The sequence below is a fragment of the Rattus norvegicus genome, chromosome 6 (assembly GCF_021556685.1).
Source record: "Rattus norvegicus strain SHRSP/BbbUtx chromosome 6, alternate assembly SHRSP_T2T, whole genome shotgun sequence".
Lineage (NCBI taxonomy): Eukaryota > Metazoa > Chordata > Mammalia > Rodentia > Muridae > Rattus > Rattus norvegicus.
In genome coordinates this window covers 101056820-101082500 of record NC_141539.1, presented here as the reverse complement: position 1 = coordinate 101082500, position 25681 = coordinate 101056820, and the positions used below count along the sequence as shown (strand labels likewise).

The 25681-nt window shown below is 46.0% G+C and overlaps 1 protein-coding gene across 16 annotated transcripts in view; it reads right to left on the bottom strand.

The window, feature by feature from the left end:
- The window catches only part of Syne2 (spectrin repeat containing nuclear envelope protein 2), a 311183-nt gene that overhangs the window by 89358 nt on the left and 196144 nt on the right, over nt 1-25681 (bottom strand). For 8 of the 16 annotated variants that reach the window (XR_015622059.1, XR_015622060.1, XM_087554076.1 and 5 more), the window contains exons 62-73: nt 22865-23053; nt 22167-22241; nt 19578-19676; nt 18750-18866; nt 12439-12669; nt 8463-8645; nt 6340-6468; nt 5642-5763; nt 5106-5256; nt 2150-2281; nt 427-579; nt 122-331 (exon numbers count right to left, since the gene is read on the bottom strand). Coding sequence is in view for 14 of the 16 variants with exons in the window: in XM_087554076.1 (XP_087410202.1) it covers nt 122-331; nt 427-579; nt 2150-2281; nt 5106-5256; nt 5642-5763; nt 6340-6468; nt 8463-8645; nt 12439-12669; nt 18750-18866; nt 19578-19676; nt 22167-22241; nt 22865-23053 (1791 nt within the window). In the remaining 2 variants the exon portion in view is untranslated. 16 annotated transcript variants of the gene reach the window in all.

Sequence of the window (25681 nt, the reverse complement as noted above, 5' to 3'; positions counted from 1 at the left end):
TTTCAAGCAGTCTCCCCTCTGAGAGCAAAGGCAGGCTTCACCACTCCCTCAGCACTTCCTATAAGAATTGTTGGCAGCCGACTGGGGTCCATCCCTGTCAGCCCTGTGCCCAGAGTCGCACCTGATAGCTGAGGCTGTGGTCAAGGCCCGCCTTCAGGGAGGAGCTCCTCCAGGCAGCTTTGCTCTGTGTACTCTCCAGGCTGACTTTCAGAGCGTCGAAACACTCTGGCAGCAGCATGGCACCCTTGCCAGGCCAAGTCACAGCTTTCAGAAGATCCCCCTTCTTGTCGCCCAGAGCTAAACGAAGCTTCTTCAGCTCGAGAGCCAGTTTCTAGGAGACGAGAGGAGACGGAGAGGAAGGCAATGAGCTCCAGCCTCCCGTGGGGCTGCAGAAAGACGGACACAGGGGCAGAAGCTGTGCCCTACCTGGAAGAACACCTGCTGGGCAGACGCATCCTCCTGGAGCAGCCCCGGCCTCTGCAGCAGCTCCTCCACACTGCCCAGGCACCGACTGAGGCTCAGAAAGAGTTCAAATAGCCTTTTATCCAAACTGATGTATGTTTCTTCTGTCATACTTCCCTAAATCAAGAGAAAAAACAAAACAAAACAAAACTCTGTTAGGATTCCTTGCAAGCCCCATTTTCACTTTTAGGAGTCCCACAAGAACACAAGTTATACAGCCATAACATACATGCTGGAGGACCTAGGTCAGAACCAGGCAGACTCCCGGACTGTCGGGTCAGTGTCCGTGGTCCGCCTATGAGTCCTGTTAGTTGGTTAAGTTCTCACAGTGCCTTGGACCCAAGAGCAGTACTCTTAACCACTGACCTTAATTCCTCAAAAGTTCCTAAAAACTTACCATAAATTGTTTTAACGTTCACTAGATGATCGACTAATTAGTGTCCTTATTAACTGATGGACTAATCTACTTATTCTGTGAGTTATACTGTAGAATAAATAAAAAAGATTTTTTTTCTAACATTGAGAAAACCAAGCTTAAGAATTATCAGGCAAGCGAGTGTTGGATGGAATTAAAAGGGAACTGCCACTAGGTGAGGGTCTTCTCAGTGTGGCCACCCAGGGGAAGCTGCAGATCTCCTCCTCCTGCTTCCCGCCTCCACATTTCTGAGGAGTTCAAACACTGTGTTCAAACCGTGATTAGCTCATGCTGATCGTGAACTCGCAGCCCTCTGGCTCCTGAGTGCTGGGACATCAGGAGAGCACTGGGATGGCAGGCATGAGTTACTTCACCCGCAGCTTCTCCTCGTTCTAATGTGCAGACCGTGGGTTGACTAATTATAGGTAAGAGAAGGGTACTGCACAGGCCGTGCTTGAGGGGTTAGCTAGGAGGAGAAGGCAAAGTACCCTAAAGATAGAGATGGGTGGTGCAAAGGGAAGATCAGAGGGTCAGCTATGCATTGACTGTGGAAACGGAGGCCGCTTTGATAGGCACATTTCCAAGGGGGCCCCTGGGGCTGAGCTGCTGTGTGCAGGTAAGTTGGGAGAGCCACAGCTCCATTTTAGCATAAGCTCTTGGAACCATGTTTTGGTTTGCCCTGAGTTCCTGACTGTTTACAACTATGTTGGGAGTATGCTATAGCCTGTAACTGATTAACAAGCCTGCTTCCACTCAGCCTCACGTGGGGCTCATATCCTTAGATCTTAGCTGATGGATACTTAACATCATCCAGCACTCCATTCAGCATAAACCCACTCGGGGTTGCCTACACTCCTTCCCTACCCTTCCCATCCCAGAGCACTCTGTAGACATCACTAATCAATTACCAACCCCCACTTCCCACACACACACCTAGTTGATCCTGGGCCCAGATTCAGAAGTCTTTGCATGTAAATCTTTAGGTAGCCACTGCAAAATTCACCAGAGCTGGCAAAGGGTTAGGAGTGAAGCTCAGTGAGACAGCATTTGCCTAGAGCAAGGGAAGTCCTGGGTTCGATTCCCAGCATCACACAAACAATCAAAATTGACAAGTTAAAAAAAAAATCCCATTTTTAACCCTAAGGCTCATACCATTTATGACACTATTGTTTGTTCTTTGAAGGAAATTATGACCAATGTGCATGAGGTAATAGCTTTCTTTTCTCAAAATATTATTGCTACAAGGAAAAATACACATTATGTAGTTTTTACCTGTGTCTGAATAGTGTTTGCTTCTTGCCGTAGCTCTTCGAGTTGGGTGGTGTAAGCTTGCAGTTCGTCAGCCGTAGGGCATCTAAAGTTATACACACTCACACTGGGCAGAGTACTCAGAGTTATGGCCACCTATTTGAAAAAGAGAAATCTAATTAGTGATGGCCTGAGGCCCTGCTGAAGCTAATGCAAACAGGAAAGACCGGCTCAGCACACGGTCTCCTGAGTTCCCCTCTCAGTGAGCTTCTGTATCTTGTCTCTATGGAGAACCAGGATCCATTTAAATATTAAAATGAGGAAGAAAACACAAATAAAGGAATTAATTTATAGATGTCTGTATATGTGTATGTATTTACTTATTTATTATTTTTGGTAGGTCCAGGGATTGAACCCAGGGTCTTCTGTTTGCAGGGCAAGTGTTCAACCACAGACAGGTTCGTTCTCAGCTTTAACCTTCCAATTTAATAGGTGAGAGATGCAAACCACAAACTTAGCCAGTTTTTAACTAGTCTATTTACTACGTACTAGTTCACTTACTAGTTGCCTCCTTGTATAGCCAACTCTTAGAATGAGAAATAAATCACATTTAGGGAAAAGCTGGGCAGTGGTGGTGCATGCCTTTAATGCCTGCCCTTCAGAGGCAGAAGCAGCCTGGTCTACAGAGTGAGTTCCAGGGCAGCCAGGGGTAGACAGAAAAATCACTACCTGCTCCCCCATCCCCCAAACAAAACAGAACAAAACAGTCACAGTTAGGGATAGATCCACATTTGATTTGTTATTGAAAATGAACCAAGGAAGAATGAATTTTGAGTAAATTTCTCAAATTATAAAATATTTTGTAGCCCTGATGGACATGTCAAAGTGGATAGGGAAAAGCCCATGAGGCCTCCGGCTGCAGTGGATGGACCTATACCCATAAGTACCTGGGCATCACAAATGAGAATCAGTGGGCCAGCTGGGCAGTGGTGGGGCACACCTTTAATCCCAGCACTCAGGAGGCAGAGGCAGGCAAATTGAGTTTAAGGCCAGCCTGGTCTACAGAGTGAGTTCCAGGACAGCCAGGGCTACAGACAAACACTGTCTCAAAAAACCAAATCAATGGGAGATATATTCGGGGGCTGTGGTGGTTTAAATGGGTATAGTCTCCATAGACTCATGTATTTGAATGCTTGACCCACGGGGAATGGCAGTAGGAGGAGGTGTGGCCATGCTGGAGTAGGTGTGGCCTTGTAGGAGGAAGTGTCACTTTAGGGGTGGGCCTTGAGGTCTCCTATTCCAGCTCCTCCTCCTGGCTGCCTGCAGAAGGCAGTCGTCTTCTGGTTGCCTTCGGGTTGAGATACAGAACTCTCAGTTCCTTCTTCAGCCCTGTGTCTGCCTACACAATGCCATGCTTTCTACCATAGGGCTAACAGGCTGAACCTCTGAAACTGCAAGCCAGCCCCAATGAAATGTTTGGCTTTATAAGAGTTGCCTTTCTGGGGCTGGAGAGATGACTCAGTGGTTAAGAGCACTGACTGTTCTTCCAGAGGTCCTGAGTTCAATTCCCAGCAACACATGGTGGCTCACAACCATCTGTAATGGGATCCGATGCCCACTTCTGATGTGTCTGAAGACAGCTACAGTATACACATATGCATAAAATAAATGAATAAATCTTTTTAAAAAAGTTGCCTAGGTCATGGTGTTTCATCATAGAAATGAGACCCTAACTAACACAGGGACATAGAGTTAGGAGAGAGTAGGGCGTGTGTAGGGAGTGTATATCAGAGAAGCTGGGGGAAAGGAAATTGAATATAAGTGGATATGATCAAATACGTCACAAATGACCATGTATATGTCATGTATGAAAGTCTCAAGACCTCACTGAGAATATAAAACTGAAAACGGTTTGCGGTGGTGAGGACTCTGGGGAAAGAACTGACAGGCCTTTAGACGACATTTCTGTGCATGTTTATAGTATTGTTAACAAGAAGAAACCAAGACAAAGCCCTACCTAGGCGATTAATGGTCAAATAAGGTTCTGGGCAAGAAGTAAATTCCCACCAGCCTGGCGATTAGGAAGTCGTGGGACCGGTGCCCAGGCTATCTAAGCATACGGCTCACTGCCATGGCCTGGTAGTCAAGAGCTGTAAGGCTGTGCTACTCACCCGTTCTGACTGGAGAGAACTCAAGACTGAACAAGACCTACAACAACAGTGGTGTGGGCCAGAGGGAATACGGGCTGGCACATGGTAGATTCCTAAGAATCTTCTGGTGAGTGACTGGCACCCATGAACCCCTCTAGTTTTTAAGGTGTTTGTAAAACTTTGTACACGTTATTGCTTCAACAGACAGTAACTAAGGCTCCGTGATGCCATAGGCACTGAGCTAGGCTTTCATGCGAACCAAACATACGTTGATTTTCTTCTCTCACCTTCTAACGGGGAAAACAGATCACCACAGTTTAAATTCAGAGTGTCCCTTGTGACCTGTTGACATTGTTGTGGAAGGTGACCTTTGGAGACATGAAGTCTTCCTGGTGGATATGGGCTACTGGGTATGGGTTTTTAGGGTAACGACATGGCCCTGCTCCTCGACCCCCCTCTTCGTAGTCCATCAAGATGTGAACAAGCCATGTCATAAGCACCTGCCACTGTAGAGGGAGCTGCCCTAGCTGCCATATCTTCCCCTTCACAGACGGCCTCCTGAAATTATGAGTCAAAGGCACCCACCCTCCGTTAACATGTTCTGTCCCAGCAACACACGAACTAACTTAGAGGCAGAGAAGCAAATGGGCATTGTAGTGAGCTCTGGAACCAGAGAAGGGGGCACTACAGGGGCATGAAGGGAGGGCCGGGCCTACGGAAAAAGCCCTGAGGCTGTTTAGCTTCTGAGAATGAACCAATACATCACGCAGAACACACAAGGTTTCTACACGAGCCTTCTCTGGGTTCCTGAGACAGAGACGCACACAGACCTGAGGCTCCACGAGCTGAGGCGCAGGGGGATTTGGTCTTGATGTCAGTTCATGGTGAAGATACTGCCATTTGTCACCACTCTGGCCCTCAGGTGGCAAGGCTGAATCTGAAGTTTCTGAATCTGAGTTTCCAGGACTAGGCACCTCACTGCTTTTTGAGGAGGAAAAAAAAGGGGGGTGCGTATGAAAAGAGTCGACACAAAGACATTTAGCCAATGTTTCATGCAGGATTTTAAAATAAGCAGTTCTATCAAAAAGAAATGTCGAAATGTAGGCCAGAGAGTGGGCTCAGAGGTTAGAGCACTTACTGCTCTTGCGGAGGTCCCAGGTTTATTCCCAGAACCCACATGGTAGCACATAACCTGCCATAAATCCAGTTTCAGGGGATTTAATGACCTCTGTGGACACTAGGCACACGAGTAGTATACACGCAAAGGCAAGATACACATAAAATAAATAAACCCAATTTTTTTTGATGGACCGGGGATGTCAGAATCCCCACTCAGAATCCCAAGGGAATTTTAAAAATGCTTTACCTGGAAGCTGATTGCCGATTTGCATCTTTATCCTCTGGGTAACACTGCAGCCATGTTTTCTTAGCATTCAACTCTGTGAACTTGATTAAATCTTTTTGCTCCAACGGTTTTAACTCCAGAATCTGCAAGTGAAAGTAATTTAAAAGGCCATCTTGTTTGTTCTGTTAGCTCTCTAAAATGCTTTCTGCTGGAATCATCCAGCTTTGGGCCACTTCTCAAGTCAGTGCTGCTTCTCTTGCTTGCTCAGTCTTGATACCATCTACTTCTGAGAAACTTAGTTAAAAACTTTGGCTGTGGTTTATTGATGAAGACCTTGTGTTGAATGTGTTAGGTCCTGGGTTCTATCCCCAGCATTGCAAACAAACAAGCAAACAACCAAAAGATACAATGAATTAGCAAAAACATAAAACAACCACACAATAGCCAACTGGTATTTAAACTATGTTGGATGTGCATGGGGAAATTACCAGTGAACATGCTTAGTGATAACAGGCAAAGCAGGGCTGTGGATACAGATAGCTACGTTTGCCCTGGGTGGTTACTTAGTTTAAGATGCAACCTAATGAAGTCAGCGGCTCGCTGTGCAGGCCTGAGCACCCATACTTCGGTTACAATGTAGGCCTCCAGTGGCAGCAGAGCTTTAGTCCAAAGAGAAACATCATCTAGAATGCTGGGTTCTGGTCCTTACAACTGATTACCTGTGGTTGGGGAACGTCCTTCTGTCTGCTGAACTGTGGCCTTTCGGTTATGACAGATTCAAGCTCAGAAAAGCTGGCCGGCAGGAGGACATCGTGGGGCTCTGACGGTTTCTTAAGAGTGGTGGGCTGCTGAAAAACCAACCAACATTTGTATGTTCCCCCTTGGCAGAGTAATTATTTAAGGAGATGCATATGGATCTCAGCTACCAACACAGCAACAGAACACAGTAAACCTCGGCGCTATTATTTACCTTACCATACATTTAAAACATTTACATTTTTCTTTTCTTTCTCTTTTTTCTTTTCTTTCTTTTTTTTTTTTTTTAATTTGGTTGTTCGAGATAGGGTTTCTCTGTATATCTCTGGCTGTCCTGGAACACTCTCTCTGTAGAAGAGGCTGGCTCTGAACCCAGAGATCCTCCTGCCTCTGCTTCCTGAGTACTGGAATTAAAGATTTGCACCACCACCACCCAGCTATTTGACATAATTTCATGTACTTATTTCAAATCAACTTCTGGAGCTATTACCTCTAGAGAGATGATCACCTTCTACCGTCTCAGCTCCTCAATCCAATTTGTTCAGTGAATTTACAAAAGCCTGGAAACATATTGTCCTTTTTTTTTTAAAGATTTATTTATTTATTATATATAAGTACACTGTAGCTGTCTTCAGACTCACAGAAGAGGGCATCTGATCTCATTACAGATGGCTGTGAGTCATCATGTGGTTGCTGGGATTTGAACTCAGGACCTCTGGAAGAGCAGTCAGTGCTCTTAACCACTGAGTCATCTCTCCAGCCCATGTATTGTCCTTTTTAAAGAGTGAAGTTAAAAACAAAACAAAACTCAAAAACAAAACAACAAAAACCCAAAAGGGATAGTATTATGTTTATAAATTAAATTATCCCTTATGTCTTACTTTATTACTTTTTAAAGAGGAAAACCTCAGGAAGCTTGAGTACCCAAAGCCAGCCTCATTCCTGTGAATCTAAGTCCCCAAGTGGGACCACTCATGAGCCTTCATGCAAATCTTCCACAGTGAGATCCACCTCTAAGATGCCTATTTACACTTGAAATCACAGAATGCTTTAGATGCCATGAGAACACTTTTAACTATTAGAGCAGTATAAGTATGTATTTATAAATCAGGGACAAAAGCGCTCTGGGAACAGATTTTGTTTTTATGAAGTAACATCTTATTTTATTGAGTTAGTTTGAGACAGGGCCTTGGCTGGTCTGGAACTCATTCTATAGAGCAGGCTGGCCTTGAAGTCATAGAGAGATCCACCTGCTTCCTGAGTGCTGTTATGAAGATGTGTACCACTGATTTATTTGACTTTTTTTTAGTCCTAATATATTGCCAAGGATGCCCTTGAACTTTTGATCCTCCTGCCTCTACCTCCCTAGTGCTAGGATTACCTGCTGTGGTGGGGACTGAAGCCAAGGCTTCATGCATATTTGGCAAGCACACTTGAGCTATATCTACAGTCCTGATATAAAACTTTAATATAATCTACCAATATGCATATATTTTCTATGATGGGTTCATTTTCTAGCCAATTAGAGCCAATCAAATTCACTACTTTTATTCAAACATTTAATATGTTGACTCCTCTCTCTCTCTCTCTCTCTCTCTCTCTCTCTCTCTCTCTCTCTGTCTCTTTGTGTTTGTGTGTGTATGTGTGTGTGTGTGTGTGCATGTATGTGCATGTATGTGTTGTTGTGTTCATGTGGAAGTCAGTTGACAACTTGTGGGAGTTGGTTCTCTCCTTCTACCATAGGTTCAGGGGGTTGAACTCACATCATCAGGCTTGGAGGGGCAAGTTCTTTTACCCCTAAGACATACTGCTTGCTCCCCAAATTCCTTTAAAATCAGAGCTCATAATCAACAGAATCCTCAGTCTCATCGAATCCACCCAGGCCAACCTGCTGCCATCATCTACTACCTCAGCCCAGAAACCTGCGCAGAGAAATGAAGCTCAATCCCAGAAGCCCGTGTGTCCTCTCCTTTCACAGCGCCTACGACTCACTCTTTAAGGAGGACAGCGTCTCTGCCTTTGCTTTGTCGTGCCCACCCAGAGTACTGTTGGCAGCCCTGGGATGTCCACACACCCTCACGCCTACCTGGTCCTCACTGTACTTCTCCTGAAGCATCATCTGGACCTTTTCCAAGTTGCACTTCACAGTCTTGAGTTTCCAGGAAAGGGCTTCGGCCTCTTGTTGAGTGGTTCCACAGTCTCCCAGGCCCTGGTCTTTGCAAGTCTCTAACAGAGAGGCAACCTTGTGCTCAATCTCTGTCAGCATAGCCTAGGAGAGAACATCAGTGAATTATCCACAGTGGATTTTAGGAGGGTAGAGTAGGGATTGAGCTTGGGGCCATGTGCATACGTAGCATTGCACAAGCTACACCCCTAACCCATGGAGTCAGTCTCCAACATAAGTGGGATTTATTTGCTTTACCCGAGAATACAGAAGTTCTAGAAACAGGATGAAAGGGACCTTGGAGAAACACAAACTTTGACATGATTCTGTGCTGAAAATCAGGGTTGGAACTAAATCAACCCAGAGTGCAGATATTACAGTAAGTAACCCTATAACCTCTTTAGAAAGCATAACAGAGTATGCCCAGTGATTCCTACTCGTACTGGCTGGCTTTGTGTGTCAATTTAACACAAGCTAGAGTCATCCAAGAGGAAGGAGCCTCAGTTGTGGAAACGCCTTCATGTGCTACAGCTGTGGGACATTTTCCCAACCAGTGATCAATGTAGGAGGGCCCAGCCACTGGTGGGCGGTGCCACTGGTGGGTGGACCGTCCTGGATCCTATAAGGTGGTAGGCTAAGCAAGCCATGAGAAGAAGGCCAGTAAGCAGCCTCGTGGCCTTTGCATTAACTCCTGCCTCCAGGTACCAGCCCTGTTTGAGTTACTGCCCTGACTTCCTTCAGTGATAAAGAGCAGCATGGAAGTGAGAGCTGAATAAACCCTTTCCTCCCCAACTTGCTTTTTGGTCATGGTGCTGGGACGTAACAACCCATAACAGCACGTAACAACGTGGTTAACAGCACGTGCTACTCAGTCTATGTGGGTTTGGGATTTACCATCCAGATTCACTGTGAGGAATCAATCAATTAACTCTATTTTTGCCTTAATCCATGTGCTTCGTGTTTAATGACTTAAAACCATATAGAGTACTTAAGCACAGGATTGAGTGGAAAAACCTGAACACTTCCCCCACCTTCCTAATCTTTTCTGTTGTAGACCAAGTGTCAATCCGAGAATAAAAATGGAAAAAAAAGAAGAAATTCCAGACGCATATTTGACAGTTCCTCCTTGCTCATTTCTCCCTCTTCCTCAAGCAAATCCAAAAGATCAGAAGAACACGGCAGTAATTTAGAACTTCAAATGCTCAGTGACTGACACCACCCACCAATCCACATGAGTCTAAAAATAAATGAGCTGCAGAAAGTGCATTTGCCAACAAGTCAGGCTCTTTGCGCTCCTCAACGTATTCCTGCACTCTCTCGACGCTTAAGAGTTCATCAGTCATGCTAACAGGCTGGGCACAGGGTCAGCAGCCATACACACCCACATCCCAGCCAGGGCCACTGGCACAAAAGCCAACTTGGGACTAAAGCCAAATTCAGTTAAAGAAATGCTCCACCTCCAAATAGATTTTCCAGTAATGTGTCCTGTCAAACCTTTCTCCCTGAAAACTACTTACTGCCTCCCTGTGGGTTCTTCAGAGCCTCAACAGCGCATAGTCCCACACTCCTAGCCTTTGGAGTGGGCTGTCCCCAAAGGCAGTCACAACTTTATGCTAGCCTGCTTGCCCACGCAGCGGTTTTATGTAAATATCTTACATCTTCAAACTGATGCTTCTCAGCGACCATTTCCATAGCTGGAAACAGACATTCCGTGCCTTGGTCAGCCTCCTGCTTGTTCCTGCTTTATTGAACCTGTTTCCTGGTCTTCTGTTTACTAATTAGTGCTGTCGTACTTAAAGATTTCTTTTAAATTTTATTATTTGTTTTATGTGTACGGATGTTGTACCTGCCTGTGTGTTTGCATATCCTGTGTGTGCAGTACTCTCAGACATTATCAACTTTATGATGGTTTAAAAAAAAAAGAGCAACAAAGTTGCTGTTTTAATTCACATGCTTTGTTTTGAAACAGGGTCTCATGTAGCCCAGGCTGGCCACAAATTCACTATGTAGCCAAGGATAAGCTACATAAGCTCCTGATCTTTCTGCCTCTGTTCCCAGTTGCTGGGGTCATAGGCACATGGCACACCTGGTTCATGGTGCTCAGGGCTTTCTGCATGTGGAGCCAGCCCTGTATGCCGAGCCGGCCCTTCACCAACCCCAGTGTTCATTCACATGCTTTTAATTTTCACTTCAAGCTTTAAATTATCAAATACATTGTTTTCTTAACTGATCTATTTGTCCTCTGACCACTTTCCACAACAAACACCATTTTTTACAAGTATTGAGGGCCCTTTCCGTCTCAATATGAAACTATCCGTGTCAATATTGTCATATAAATGAGAGAAAAGTGATCTTGTTGGTCTGTACTTTATTTTCCTACAGTGGGTTCAAAGCCCTCCATTGCCAAACCCAAGTTTCTACATATTTCGTTTAAATGTAATTTATTTAAATATGAAGTTCAAATGAAGCTTATCTGCAACCATTTATAGCCTGAAAATTGCACCCTCGCTCTGTCGGCCACAGGTAAGAGTAGTCAATGAAATGCCTCGCCTCCCTCCATCCAGGTTCTCCATTGTGTTAGGCCATTATCTAGATGCCCAAGCCCCCTGGGAATCCATGTCACGCACCCCACTACCCTTCTAGGAAGAACTTTCTGGTTCCTGAGACTCATATTCCTGTCAAGTCTGCCCACAGCAAGCTTCTTGGGTGCTACTGCCACCTGGTGGGCAGTCCTGTCTTTGCATAGTCCAGCTCTCTTCAAAATGGATGCAAGGGGCTGGGGATCCTGGTGGTAGCCAAGCCATTGGCATGAGGGCTACTTGCTGGTAGCAAATCGGAATCAGAGAGCCTTAAGGAGCTGGAGTTCAAACTTGAGGATACTTGGGGTACAACTTAGTATAGTCCTTGTCTGTTACTGGGCTTAACTTTACCCCTGGAGGGCCAATCAGAACAGACAAACTATTAGAAGTGACTATCAAGTCTGCCCTAAACCCTGTCACTTCCCCTTGCAGGTAGCTCTGGGTAGACGAAAGGGAGGCGGACCCACCTCCAGTGAACTGGCTACCCTAGCCACAAGACAGGTTCCTGCAGGAAGAGGTGACAGGGCCAGTGCTTTGAGAGACACTGAGACAGGAGAGTGGCTTCATCCCTAGTAAGAGGCCAAGGCTGGTCTGCTGTGCACAGCACCAGGGAGAGGCCACCTTAAGCAGCCAGCAAATCTCCGCTGTTGTGACAGCAATCACACCACCGAGGTGTCGGTCGTCATCCCAGCCCCTCCCTGGAGAGACACAGAAATTCCCGCCTTTGGGCCGAGCCACCAAGCTTTCCTCAGAGTGACTTCAGACAGGGACGTTGACCTCCTTACCCTTCCCAAGCCTGGGACACCCCTGCTAACAAGGCACACAGCTTCGTCTAGTCAAGTCAAGAGTTTGAATGTTACGCCGTTTAGTTTCATTCCCACAAGCTCATTCTTTATTCACAATAATCTTGGGATGGTGGATCTCAATAGCAGGAACTGGGCACAGTTTTATGCCAGACGCTTGGGAGTTCATCTCATTCAACCCTGACAAAAATTTCTATGAGCTAACCAATGCTACTAGGAGAGGAAAATCAGGCGGAGGAGGAAATTGGTCAAAGTTCACAGTTAATGTGATCCCGGGTTGGTTTCTGATTCTGGAATTCTGGACTCTGGGCTGTAATTCACTCCTGTCCCCTCAGAGGGGCTGATCACACAAAGAGTTTCAAAGACTCACAGGGAAAACCAGGAAAGCTGAGGCCTACAACAAACGTGAGCTTTAGAGGCACGGCAGAAGCACACTGCTGCTTTAAGAGCAAGGTGCCCCGCCTTGGCAGGAGGCTGGTGACTAGGTGAAGCCTCACTCCTGCCCGCCTGTCTTACCTGGCACCCAGCCAGCTCCTCTTCCACCACCTGCTGCATGTCTGTGTCTAACGTTTCCGGCTCAAACGCCACGCTGGCTTGCTGCAGCCACAGTTCCAGCTTGGCCACCTGGGTCTTGCAGACACGGAGGACGTCTGCAGGCTGAGGCCTACTTCTCTCCACTGTGGCCTCCAAAGCTTCTTGTTCTCGAGGAAAGTCCAGGAGTGCAGCCTCAATGGGAGGTGTGTCACCCTAAAACGAAGCCAAAGATAATCCAGCAGGGAGAAGTCAGGAATCCAAGGCTTTTCCACAAGGGGCATGGAGAGACCTGGGAACCTGGCCTCTTCCTCCTCCCCTCCTCCCCAGTTAAAAGAAACAAAAAGGACAGAAGGAGGAAGAAAAGAAAAGAAAAATGCACCTCCACACTCATAGCAACGGCCACGTGACCTGGTGGCACAGGTTTCCAGGCAGCCGATCCGCATGTACACAGGTACAGTTTTCCCGGGCACAGAGGCGGGGAGTGTGGATCCCCAGGAGACAGGAGGTGAGAGAGTGTGTGAGGGTGTGTGTCCCAAACACTTCAGGGAGCTGGCCTGTGCTTAAAGTGGCATGACACACGATGATTAAGCAAAGCATTGCACGGCTGTGTACCCAACGACCAAAACTAAACCAAGTGAGAAAAATGGCCACCTCATGCCAGCGGGGCTGATGATATGCGGGAATCGGCTAACACCTTCCCAAGCAGCAAGACTACGTGTTAGTTTCTCTTTATCCACCTACATTCTCTATTAAAAACAGCTTGGGGCAAGCAGTGAACTTCCTGGAGGACGGATATTTTCTCCTTTCCCCCAGAGAAAAAAATCCCTAAACTGGCTTTTGCTTTTTCAGAAGTGGAGCTAAGACCTGATGGCTTTGGTGTGAAATCTGAATTAGGCGTAACATACTTCCTATGGATTGAAACAACCTGATCTCTTACCAATACAGGAGCAAACTTTCTCCCAGATAGAAGATGGAGCCATTCTAACGCTTATGTATTCTTTTGTTTCAACACAGAGGTAGAGATTGGTTTTAACATGATAGTCTCGCCTGACACTATAATCCCAGAATAGGCAGAGAGGACATTGACCTTTCTGGAGAAATCCCTTTAGAAATAGGGATTTGCATCCTGATCTGTCGAAATACGGGTCTCCATATGTTCTGTGTTAATTAGAACTAAAATGACCCGCAACATTTTCCACTTTAAGATTGTATGCGAACTTGTTAGCATCTCTCTAATAAAGCACAGTTGAGAACTACAGACTTCTAACAGGAGTTGCTCACAAACGAACATCCTACCTCAAAAGGATAACCTCAGAGGGGTTATATTCTTCCTGACTACCTACTGCTTTACATGTATTTGTTCTCTTCCAGTAAAATGCCATTTCTTAGGCTTGGGCATCCTCAATGGTAGGGTATTTGCCTGGCATGTGAGAAGCCCTGAATTTGGTCCCTAGCACCCCTGAGTCTCCCCCAAAATGACAACACAACAAACAAAACCAACAAACTGGCTGCCGCCACGCGCCTATTTTTATAGTTCTCTTCAAGGTTGACATTCTCTGCTCTCCCAGTATCTTCCCTGAGCCTCACACACCGCTCTGCCCACCCTGGCTCCACAGGTCCCAGTGGTCGATGTTAAGGTAAACTGTCATTGGGAGTGCTCTCAGACAATTTCTAGCCTAACTAGTTATATAAATAACTGATTAGCTATTTCCAAACTTTGGGGTATGACTCTACCTTAGTGGCAAAGATTGTGTGGCCTTCTTTTTCCGCTATCTGAGGTCATCAGTTAATATTAAGTGGATAATCTGTAATAGCTAATTTATCATCTGTCTTAATTTATTCAACATTTTTATTTGACTAGCTCTGGCAGGCCATGTACATGCAATTTTAAGTGGCAGTATTAAGCCAGTCTGCTTTCTTAGGACCTTACTACACGAGGAAATGAGCAGGCTGGGTGACTAATCCGCCCTTTATTCAAACCCGAAAAGAATCCAAAGTGGGTGGGTGTGAGGGGCAGGAGGGAAAAACAATTAAGTGTAACCTTAGAAGGGCTTCGAAGTGGCCTCGGATGCTCACTTTTTTAACAGTTCTGCACCCCAGCGATGGCAGTCAGTTCATAGCCTCCCATTCCATCAAAGTGCCTCTGAGAAGTGTAGGCCTGGACATAGGCCATTAGCACAAGGGCTCTGGCTCTATGATCTTGGAATTTGGGTCCCCAGTAACTTCCTAAACGACAACCCTGCTTTATTTATATGGTTGTCCTAAATCCTGAAGGCAGAAATCATTGTGGTCCGTGTTTTACAAACTGAATATTTTGGAGGGGGGTTTAAAAAATGTTGCCACAGATGTCTGCTACCACGAAGAATCTGTCAGGTCTCTGATAATGAAACTTTTGTTGCTATTACCTATTCTTAATGACTGTGACGCCACACTCGGCACAATACAGGACCAGCTCCTTGTTTCACACCACAAACTCTCTATTCCCCATGTACAGATAAGGAGACTCAGGCTTAGCTTTGAGAGTCTATTCAAACTGCTGAAGCCAACGCTGGTGAACAGAACCATAATCCAGTCCCTTATTTTACTGTGGTTTGCGGGGTCTAAATCCGGATTTTCCCAGTCTCACAAACTCTGTGGCATCCAAGTTGGACATCTGCTTTAGCATGTCACTGATCCAAAAGAAAACCCTGGCTTCTTGAAGTATAGTTGTTGTGACCTTCAGTGAAGCCCCGGAAATGAATACCCAGGTTATGAAAAAGCCACCAAACATAAAAGGTTTCTAAACATAAAACTACCCAAAACGCAAACATGGAGCAGCAACAAAAGTCAAATATGAAATGAGGCTGGGGGATGGCTTGGTGGGTAAAAATGCTTGCCTCACAAGCATGAGGACCTGGGTCGGACCCCCGGCCCCACATAAAATGCTGCAGGCAGCAGGGCGAGTCTGTAATCCCAGAACACAGAGGGGGAGAGGGCAGGCAGGACAGGAGGACTGCCGGGAAGCTGGGCTGGAGTGGGCGCAGAGCGGCAGATGCAAGAGAGACAATGTAGAAGCTGGGCAGCTCCTGACAGAGAATCCTTCGGTACTTCTCAGTAAACCTCAATCCCTTGGCTTTAAACAAACAAACGAACAAGGTGGAAGGCAGGAACCAACTCTCAGAAACTGACCTTCTGCCTCCACATAGGCACCCTGGAGTACACATTGCCCACGCACTGCATTACGTGGTTCAGATGCCTTGGATCTAAACACACAACACAACATGCACTTTCCAGTGTGCACCTCCGCACTATACAAAGCAGCAGCAGATGCCCTTGAAACACCTTGGCCCAGATTCATCATCACAGAATGGTATAAAGTCCTTATTTTTACTGTACAAGGTTTTCTCATCTTAAAAAAAAAAAAACCAAAAACCCAAAACCAAAAAACAAAAAAAACAAGTAATGGCTTGTGAACCGAAACTCCAGGACAGACGCTGTGCTCGCAGAGACCTCTCGACTGATTAGAGATTGTAACGTTGCAGGTCCAGGTCTAAAGAACTCATCTCAGGCTAGCTTTGGAGGTGCCCTCCCCCGTTAGCAATCAAAATCCTAAAATTTTACTAAGAGTACTGTAACTGTCACCAGATAGCACCTGAGGCCCATGGAAAAGCCTCCCTGTCTTGCTGTGACCACCACTCTGATGTTCTCACTAATATATTTTAAGTTTGTCTTGATTTATGACTTTCTGTAATATGGCAAACAAAAAAATGTCTAATTTTTTTTTTTACCATTAGCCCTCACCATATTTCAAAGTAAGGCATCTGTGAACTGTATCGTGTAGAACATACACAGATTCAGAGAGCTGGAACACACTGCTGAATAATGAGTGACTCATCAAAGAAATCAAGAATAAAATTAAAAATTTCCAGGAATCAAATGGAAATAAAACAGAACATTTATTAAAAAGAAAGCCTGGGAGATATAACGAAAGCAGTCCTAAGAAGTGCAGTGCTTAACTGCACACGTAGAAATACAACATACGACTCAGCGTCACTGATGTCTGTTTTAAATACTTATTTTCAGGCAACAGAGGTCAGAACTGATCCAGATCTTTACTAAGAGTACTGAATTCTCATCTTGCCAAGATAAGACACGGTAGCTATCTATACAGGGCTGATGCCATGGCTGCCATTCTGTGGATCTCTGAGCTATCCTTCCCTAGGAGTGTGGTCTGCCAGGGAGATAGAAATGGCTTCCCACAAGAGAAAGAAGAGCTTTGGAGTCACCAGGGAGCTGTCCCTTCAGTAGCCAAAGGTGACATGTTTTCTCTCTAAGAACCTACCAACATCTGGGCCTGGTAGTGTAAGCCTATAATCCAGCACTGGGGAGATTGAGTCAGAACTATATATCCAAGGCCAGCCTGATAGAAGTATTTCAAACAAACAAACAAACAAACAAAACCAGTAACCAACAAAACAACCAACCAAGAAACTAAGAAACCAACCAACCAACCACCCATCCAACCAACCAAAGGACCCACAGAAGCTCTGCTAAGAAGAAAATAGAAACATCTAATTCACAGTTGTTGCGACAGCCATCCAGCCATCCTCAGGAGTCTAAGTCAGGAGGCATTTATGCACCGGACTTCAGACTTAACCCTGATACCCAGAAGCAATCAGGCTCTGGAGACACAATGGCTTTAAGCCTCAACAACTCCATCTGTCAAGTAGTAATTACCTCACATGACTATTGTGAAGGTTAAGAAAGAAACCTCAGTGTGTGGCCCACTGAGCATCACCTCGATTTATGGTTCTGTCCCCTTTTCTCTTTTTCTCCCAGTGACACCATGTTCAGGGTAAAAGATACGACAGAACAACCACACCGGCACTACACATTAGGCAGGATTCTATTAGAGCTAAAACACACACACATGTGAGCACACGCACATGTACATACACACGCATGTATGTATGTATGTATGCATGTATGTATGCCTATGTGTGCAAACGACGCGTGTGGAGTACATATGCCATAGTAAGTACATGGAAGTCGGATAATCATTCTGCAGACTAGTTCTCTCCTGCTTTAACGGGTTTGGGGGATGGAACTCATGTTGCCAGGTTGTTCTGCCGTCATACACTAAGCTCTTTTGGCGGCTCTACATCCCATTTTTAACTGAGCCTTGAAAAGAGCATACGAGGGATCAGAGAGATGGCTCAGTGTTTACAGGAGCTTTCGTTGCCTTGGCACAGAATCCAGCTTCAGTTCCCAGTGCCTACATGGGCTGGCAGACATTCTCCTGTAACTCCATTTTAGTGGACCCAATGCTCTCTTCTAGCCTCTGAGGGCAATGCATGCATGTGGTGCATAAACATGCATGCAGGCGAAACAGACGTGTGTAAAATGAATACAAATAAATCCTAAAAACCAAACCAAACAGGTGAAAAAAACCCCAGTCCAATTCTGGCTTGCAAAATCAAACAGAAACCACAGAACACTAAGCAGGTCAATGACTTTCCTGCACCTGTGCTTGGTACTCCCAGTGAGTCTACAGCTATGACATCTGTCACCTCGCTGGGCAACACTGTGAGAAAGGTGGAGAATGACAGGAAGAGGGCAGGGGAGTGACAGTGTGACAGATACTGTTTATTCTTGTAAGAACAGAAAAAAGGATTGGAAAAAAAAGACATAAAAACATGACCCCATATGAAAAGAGACTCTAGGTCTCTTTTAGGGGTAATTTAGTGAAACCCCTGGAGCTTCAGGGGTCAAACAGCAGGCCCGACCTGGAAGCAGGGTCCTGCAGGAGCCCTCCTTGAGAAGTGCTGTGGGTTTCGAATGAGGAAGTTGAAAGGGAATGCTCTGGGCGACTCCTTCCTCTCTTATTTAGTTCCCAGGGTTCACTCTCTGAATCTGATCGTCTTTTGTAAACATAAGGGAGGTATTAACTTGCCTTGTGATCTTATGATTAAGCAACAAAGAACATAAAAGTGCTTTTTCTCAACAGGCCCTTGATCAATAATGTGCTATTCACTGTCCCCGTGTGTTACACACACAGCTGAAACACTTAATATTAACTCGACGACTATTTCAGGCTGACGATCGCTGAATCATCAACCGTCAGTGGGAAATGTCAACAGGGGATGGTTGAGCTTGCAGGGGGACATGAGGGACAAGCATACGTGAGGATGATGGCCTTAAAGGGAGCTCCTCGATCAACACACACAGCATCACAGAAGTCAGACAGCCACGGGCAATCGTGGGTGCCATGCTGGCAATCTGAGCAGCCGGCTTGTCACGGACAGGGGACTCACCTCTTCGGTTCGGCTGAGCCTCGGAGATGGTTCTGGGCCTGGTTCAGTGCTTCCTGAGTCTGGTGCAATAATGTGCACCATGGAACTGTCGAAGGTGCTAATTCTCCCACCTGCATCCTGTGGAGAAGGAATCGGCTCCTGGTCAGGCTCTACCTTGCTGCCAGGAGGGGCCTCTTCCTTATCTGCTCATTTACAGAACCCTGCTCCCAGGGTGTGCCTTTTTTTAAGGTTTTTTTTTAACCTTATTATTTGTATATGTGAGTTTATGTCAAGCATACATGTATAGGATCCTGTCTCAACAAAACAAAACAAACCAAAAAAAGCAAGGACAGACTGGGCAAGGGAGGGCAACACCCCATGAATAGCCACACAGTATTTACTTAAAAATTACTGACTTTTTAAAGGGAGTTCTCAGTACACTCGTGATTGACACAGAGGTAACTCATATGTGAATGAACTTGATTTGTCCATTTCACAATTAACCCGTATTTCAAAGCATCATGCTGTATATCCTAAATATGTACAATTTTGTCAAAAAAAAATTGGCAGAAGCATTTCCTGATCCAATCATTCTTTGTAAGGAATCCTCTGATTTGTATCTCTTTCTTAAATGTAGAAATTAGTTACTTCTATTGGCTATTTTGTGTATTTAGGTTTCAAATGTTTTCCCCTTAGATGAGTTGATTTGCTATCTCTTAGTCTTAGTCTTGGTGTGGGTCACTCTGAAGGCTTGGGGATGTTGAGGGCAAGGTGAACAGAGAGGAGCATGGGAAGAAAACTCAGGCACTAAGGAGCTCCCACAAGCCCCAGGGTGACTTCCCCAGTTACCTGCACGATGGTTGCAGAGGAAGAGGACGCCTCATCCCCCTCCAGATCCTGGCTGTGCTTCCACAGAAGAGACGGCGGCTCTGTTCTCCTATGTCCATCCTAAGACAGTGCTCAATTGGTTAGCAAAGAGAAATACTTCCTTTCCATAACCGGGGCCCCACTCAGCTCCGGCAAACGGGATTCAGCCTCCTGGGCGATTTCACCACAGGTCTTACTCTCCCTCTACCCCACATGCCTTGTATTTCTCACACTAAACCATTTCTCCAAATGTGAATGCTTTTCTTGAGCCTAAAAAAAACCCTTAATTTTCTTTTCTAAAGAGTAGTAAGTTCATGTCCCACACAGGGGATTTATAAAACTTGTTTCAGAATTTAATCTGTTTTGGTAAATGTCATCGTGGATGATATTTCAAAAACAAGTCTGTTAGGTGTAAGAAAAAACAACTGCTCGAACCCACTGACTGCGGGAAGACAAGTTAAACCAGGGCTTTGGCTCAGTGACTGAGTCCTTGTCTAGCACGTGAGAGGTTAATCCGGGACTAAATCCACAGTACTGCACAATGAATGAATAAATGAATGTCTGTGAATGAAAAGTCTAATAGACATCACGTCTACCACAGTGGCTTTTTGTCAGATAGCTGGAAAATGCCTACTTCTGGAAAGGGTGTGGAGAGAACAGATGCGTGGGTACTGTTTGGGATTATAAATGGAGAACAGCACAGAGACATCTCAAAAAACTAAACTGTAATGCCATATGCTTCTGCAATTCCACCACAGGCCACATGCCCAAAGGAGATGAGATTGGCACGTAGAAAAGATGTCTGTACTCTTGTGCTCAATGCGGTGTTATTCACAACAGGTCATGGAATCAAGTCAGTGTCTGTCAACAGATGAACAGTTAAAGAAAATGTGTACAGGCCAAGTATGGTGGTGCACATGCCCTCAATCCCAGCACTTGTGAGGCAGAGGCAGGTGGGTCTCTGTGAGGTGGAGGCGAGCCTCATCTACAGAGTGATTTCCAGCCTAGCCAGGACTACAGAGTGAGACCTTGTCTAAACAACAAAACAAAACATGCGGACATACCCAGTGGAGTACCATTTCCCCATTAAAACAACAACAACAGCAAGCCCCGCCCCCAGGGACTGTGTCATTTGTAGTGACACGGATGAACCAGAGAACCTTAGCTTAGTGGAATAACTAAGCCAGGCACATGACCACAATCACGACATGAATCACCTAAACGTCAAGCGTACCAAAGCTGAGACACACCGTAAGCGGGGTACAGTGGGTAGATAGAGGGGGATTCGAGAGACATTGGTCAAGGATGCCAATTTTCAGTTAGGCAGGAGGATAACACTGGAAGCACTAAGGTGCATTAGATGTCACATACATTCGAAAACTGCCTAGACAGAGGCTAAATGCTCTCACCGCACAAAGGCGAGTTTGTGTGGAAGTACATGTTAACTAGTAGCATCCGGCACTCTACTGTGTGTGTGCTATAATACATGTTTCGGCTTATAAAGTTCTGTGACTTTCACTCGACAGTAACTTGATGAATATGTATTTTTTTGTTGTTGTTAAAGACAAACAGACCTCTACATGGATCAGCTCAGAAGCATGTAAATGCCTGAAATGAAAACGTACGTGCGTGCGTGCGTGCGTGCGTGTGTGTGTGTGTCTGTGCGCGCGCGCATGCTCGCGCCTGTCTGTCTGTCTGTCTGTCTGTCTGTGTCTTCTTCGCTTGGACTCTGGGTCCTCAGACTGTGAATTGTCTGGTGGTCAGAGCACAGGGCAAACTGTCCACTCACCCTCGAGCTCCATGCTCTAGTGACACTCAGTAGGACAAAGCCTCTACTCTGTGTGACAATGGAGCCGTGGAATAATCTACAAGACGAGCAAAATCATGTCTTGAGATCACACAAAGCATGAGCTCCATCTGTGAGTCTGAGCTGAGATGCCCTAGGTGATCAGTTTGAGTGGAAACTGGTACCAAGCAGGTCATGCTGCTTTCAACCAGTGACGGCGAAGCAGCAGGAACCAGCTACGTTAGTGGCAAGCATGACTCATCCTTGACAATACTAATCCAAAACAAAAACACGTCTCAGATATGTAAAACAATTATCGGCTAAAAACCCACGCCAAACCCAATACTCTCAAAACCCCAGAGGAAGAGTTCAGAAGTCAGCGTCTGACAGACGACTCCTTTACCCCAACAAGCGCCTCTCTTCCTGGGCCAAGTGGGCACAGATAAACTCAGTAAGTACTTCAGTCTCTACTTAAAAAGTTTAAAAATTAACATTGACTTTAAAGGTCTTGGGTTTTCATGTGTTTCCTCTGACATTCATTTAGAGATCTGGTCCTAGCCAATTCAAACAGGAAAACTGTTTTTCTGGGAGCTGGAGAGATGGCTAAGCAGCTAAGGGTATGTATTGCTCTAGCAGGGACTAAGTTTGATTCCCAGCACCCGTTCTGAGATCTGTAACTCAGTTCAAGAGGATAAGACACCCTGGCCTCTGAAGGCACCTACCCTCCTCATCCCTACACAGACGATTCAAAAATAATAAAATAAGGAGAAAAAGGCTTTCCTTACGTCACTCTTCACGGAGCTTTCTTCTGCCTCCTCCTTGACCGCTGGCAGGAAAGACATGGAGTTTGTTCTGTTCAGCTGTAAGGCACAGCACAAGACCTGCAGTCAGGCTGTAGACTGGCCTCGAATCCTGGCCTGGTTGCATTTTTATGTAGCTAAATCTTTACGCATTGTCCAATATATCCACCCACTCCCAAAGTCTCTGTCCAATATGTCTACCCACGCCCAAAGTCTCTGGGCCTTGTGCCTTTCGGTTCTTTCAGCCAAGTCTTGCCTGTGGAGCCTCATTTGCGTGATCCTCATAGCCTCACCCCCTTGCCTGTGGGGCCTTCTCATCTGCACGATCCTCACGGCCCCGCCCCAAACAGCCAGAGTGCTGTTCTCTGGTGTGCACTCAGAGTGGTCTCAGGAGCGGCACCACTTTGAGACTGCAATAGGGTGACTGTTCTAAGGCAGATACTTCAAAGGTGGATCCCTCCCAGCTGCCGGGGAATTTCATAAGTGTGGCTTTAGGTAACTCAGGCGTAAGAATTCTGGGTTGGGTCCAGGGTGGACACACCCTGAGCATTTGTGCTCAGGAGTAAACAACCTCAAGTGGAATATTTCCACTTTAAAAAAAATTCCTTTGCTGTGGAAAGCGGTATCTCACAGGCAGTTTGCTCTCCTGTGGAATGTGGGGCCAGGATGAAAGCCACACCTACCTTCCTTTCTGAAGCATCCCTCTCGGCCACTGTACACTCGGAAGTGCCTGCAGAGGGCCTCTCTCCTCCTGGCCGTTCTTGCTTCAGGTGCTCATGAAGGTTCAGGACAGCAGCCTTCAAGTCCACTAACAGATCCTCCTTTTTCTGGTTCAGATTCAGAATCTGCTCCTCCAACCTTTCCACCTCTCCCTGTTCAGAGAGGGGTGTGGGCATCACTTGGGAGAAATCAGACTGGCTTTTGGATGCCCCCAGGAGCCAGCTTCCCTCAGTACAAGGGATGCTTACTGCCCTGCTCCAAGGCTTCTGGACCCAGTCGCTACTTCACAGACCTTGTAAAGCAGAGGATCTGGGGGCTGAACAAAGCACAGGAACCTGTAATGAGGGACGCAGGTGATTGATGTGCAGCCAGGGTGGGGAGCCAGTGCCGTGGGAGCTAACCACAGGACTCACAGGACCAGATTCCCCGGGCCAAGAGCCACCGCCTGTACTTTGATGGACACATACTTCCCACTCTGCGCACACAATGTTACAAGTACCCGTTCCCATGTTTCCCCCAGGAGATTATTAAGATTATTATTATTGTATACAAGTAAGTTTTCCTAGATATGGAAAAGCCCGCTGTCTGCCCATGAGGATGATGGCATTATAGAATAGTTTCGTAGGAATTGTGGATGACAGTTACCCTGACTCTCTAGCACCCTTTGCCTGAGCGCCTCAGAAAGCTTGCACTCATTCAAAGTATCTCCCGGGCTGGGTTGCGGCTCCAGCAGCAGAGGGCTCGCTTGCTTAGCATGCATGTGACTCCTAATATTGTCTCAGGAACATGCACACTTATAACACTTTTTAAATTATTCCTTCAAATCCCTCTCCAGTCAATATTGTTCAATTCACTAAATTGTGTGTGTGTGTGTGTGTGTGTGTGTGTGTGTGTGTGTGTGTGTGTGTATGGATGCATGTGCACATGAGTGCAATAGGGCAATAGGTCAACCACAGAGCTATCCAGCCTTAAAACACACACACACACACACACACACACACACACACACACACACACACGGTCTTACTACCTCTGACCAACTTGCAATTTACTATGTAGACCAGGCTAGCCTCAGACTCAGAGATCTGGTTGCCTCTTTCTTCTGAGTGCTGGGGTTAAAGACATGTGCTATCACACATCTATTTTATTTGTTGAAACAGGGTCTTACTTGCTAGAACTGAACAAGTAGATTGTGCTAACTGACCACCAAGGCCAGTGCCTGCCTCTGTCACCCCAGGGCTGAGATTACAAGCACGTGCCACAACACTGGTCTTTCTGTGTCTTGCTTTCATATAGCTTCTGGGGGTGGAAGTGTGGCTCACTAAGCACAGTCACCAACTGAACTGCCTCCCTAGGCCCCGAGCCATTGCAATTTTACACCCCAAAAAGTAACACGCTGCTGTGAACAGGAGAGAGTTCTAAAGTCTAGAGTAAGAAGGCAATTTCTGCCACACTGCAGCAGCAGGGCCAACACTGGGCTTCCCTCTGACCCCTGGGTTCTGGCACTCACTGTTAAGCTAATACCCCTATTGTATGTGCAAGGAAAGTTCTCTACTAGCTGAGTTAGCTCTGGGTTGACTACGTTGCATGTTCCACTTTCAATAAACACTAAGCTTCAATAGGAGATGCCTCCAATACCACAGCCATTAGGGTAAACTCAGGAAAACAGCAACCGGTGATGGAGGCTGGTAGGCGCTGAACTGCCATCTGCGCTGTGAGAGCCAAACTACTCTGGGGGCCTCTGGTGGGGTCCAGAGCTGAGGGACACTGTCCCTGAGGTTCATATCATTGCCAAAATGCTACCAAAATGTCACTGGCTGTTTTCACTGTGTTGGTACTTAGACTGAGGGCACAAACGGATCGGTGGCAAACCCACAGGCACCTTTTGTGAACCAAGGTAGGTGACCCCAATTATTTATGGCGACAAAGCTTGCACTCCCATTTAAGAATGTCCTCGATGAAGACACACACGCTGGGGACCAGTAGCAGAGCACTTGCCCAGCAAGCCCTGTGTTCAGTCCCCACGTTGCGTATCCCAAACATCCTTACTATTCTGCTGACAAAATGCAGGACGGGCTGAAAAGCACTGCCGTGTCCCACGTGCAATGACTAAAAAGAACTTCCAGGAATGATCGTGCTGCGAGCTGGACTGCCCCTCGTTTTTCTTATAGAACATGATTTTTACACAAAATAAAATAGACAATGAGCGGGGCTGGGGATTTAGCTCAGTGGTAGAGCGCTTGCCTCGGAAGCGCAAGGCCCTGGGTTCGGTCCCCAGCTCCGAAAAAAAGAACCAAAAAAAAAAAAAATAGACAATGAGCTATACTTATACCCTCAAGTGGTATTCTTCAAGGTCTTTCTCAAGGAAAGGACTATGAAAACACATGAAGTTTGGGAGCCACTGCACGGCTCAGATCTTATTCTTTAAATGACTCAGCATGACGTGACAAGGTCATGACATGATGTGTCAGGAGAGACAGCACAGTCAGTTTATGGAGGGACCAAAAGTAAGATTGTGAAGAAGCCATCAGTGAGGCCTTGGGTCCCACTCACAGTCCTAACTTGCCATTTATTGAGTTTTAGTGTAAGGTTTTGTGTGTGTATGTGTTTAAAATTATGTGGCATGTGCCTTTAATCCCAGCACACAGGAAGGCAGACACAGAGGCAAGTAGAACTTTTCGAGTTTGAGGCCAGCCTGGTCTACACAGTGTGATCTTGTTTGCTATCATCCCTTCAAAAAAGTTGATCAGCAATTGGAAGGCTCACTTTTCCACTTCTCG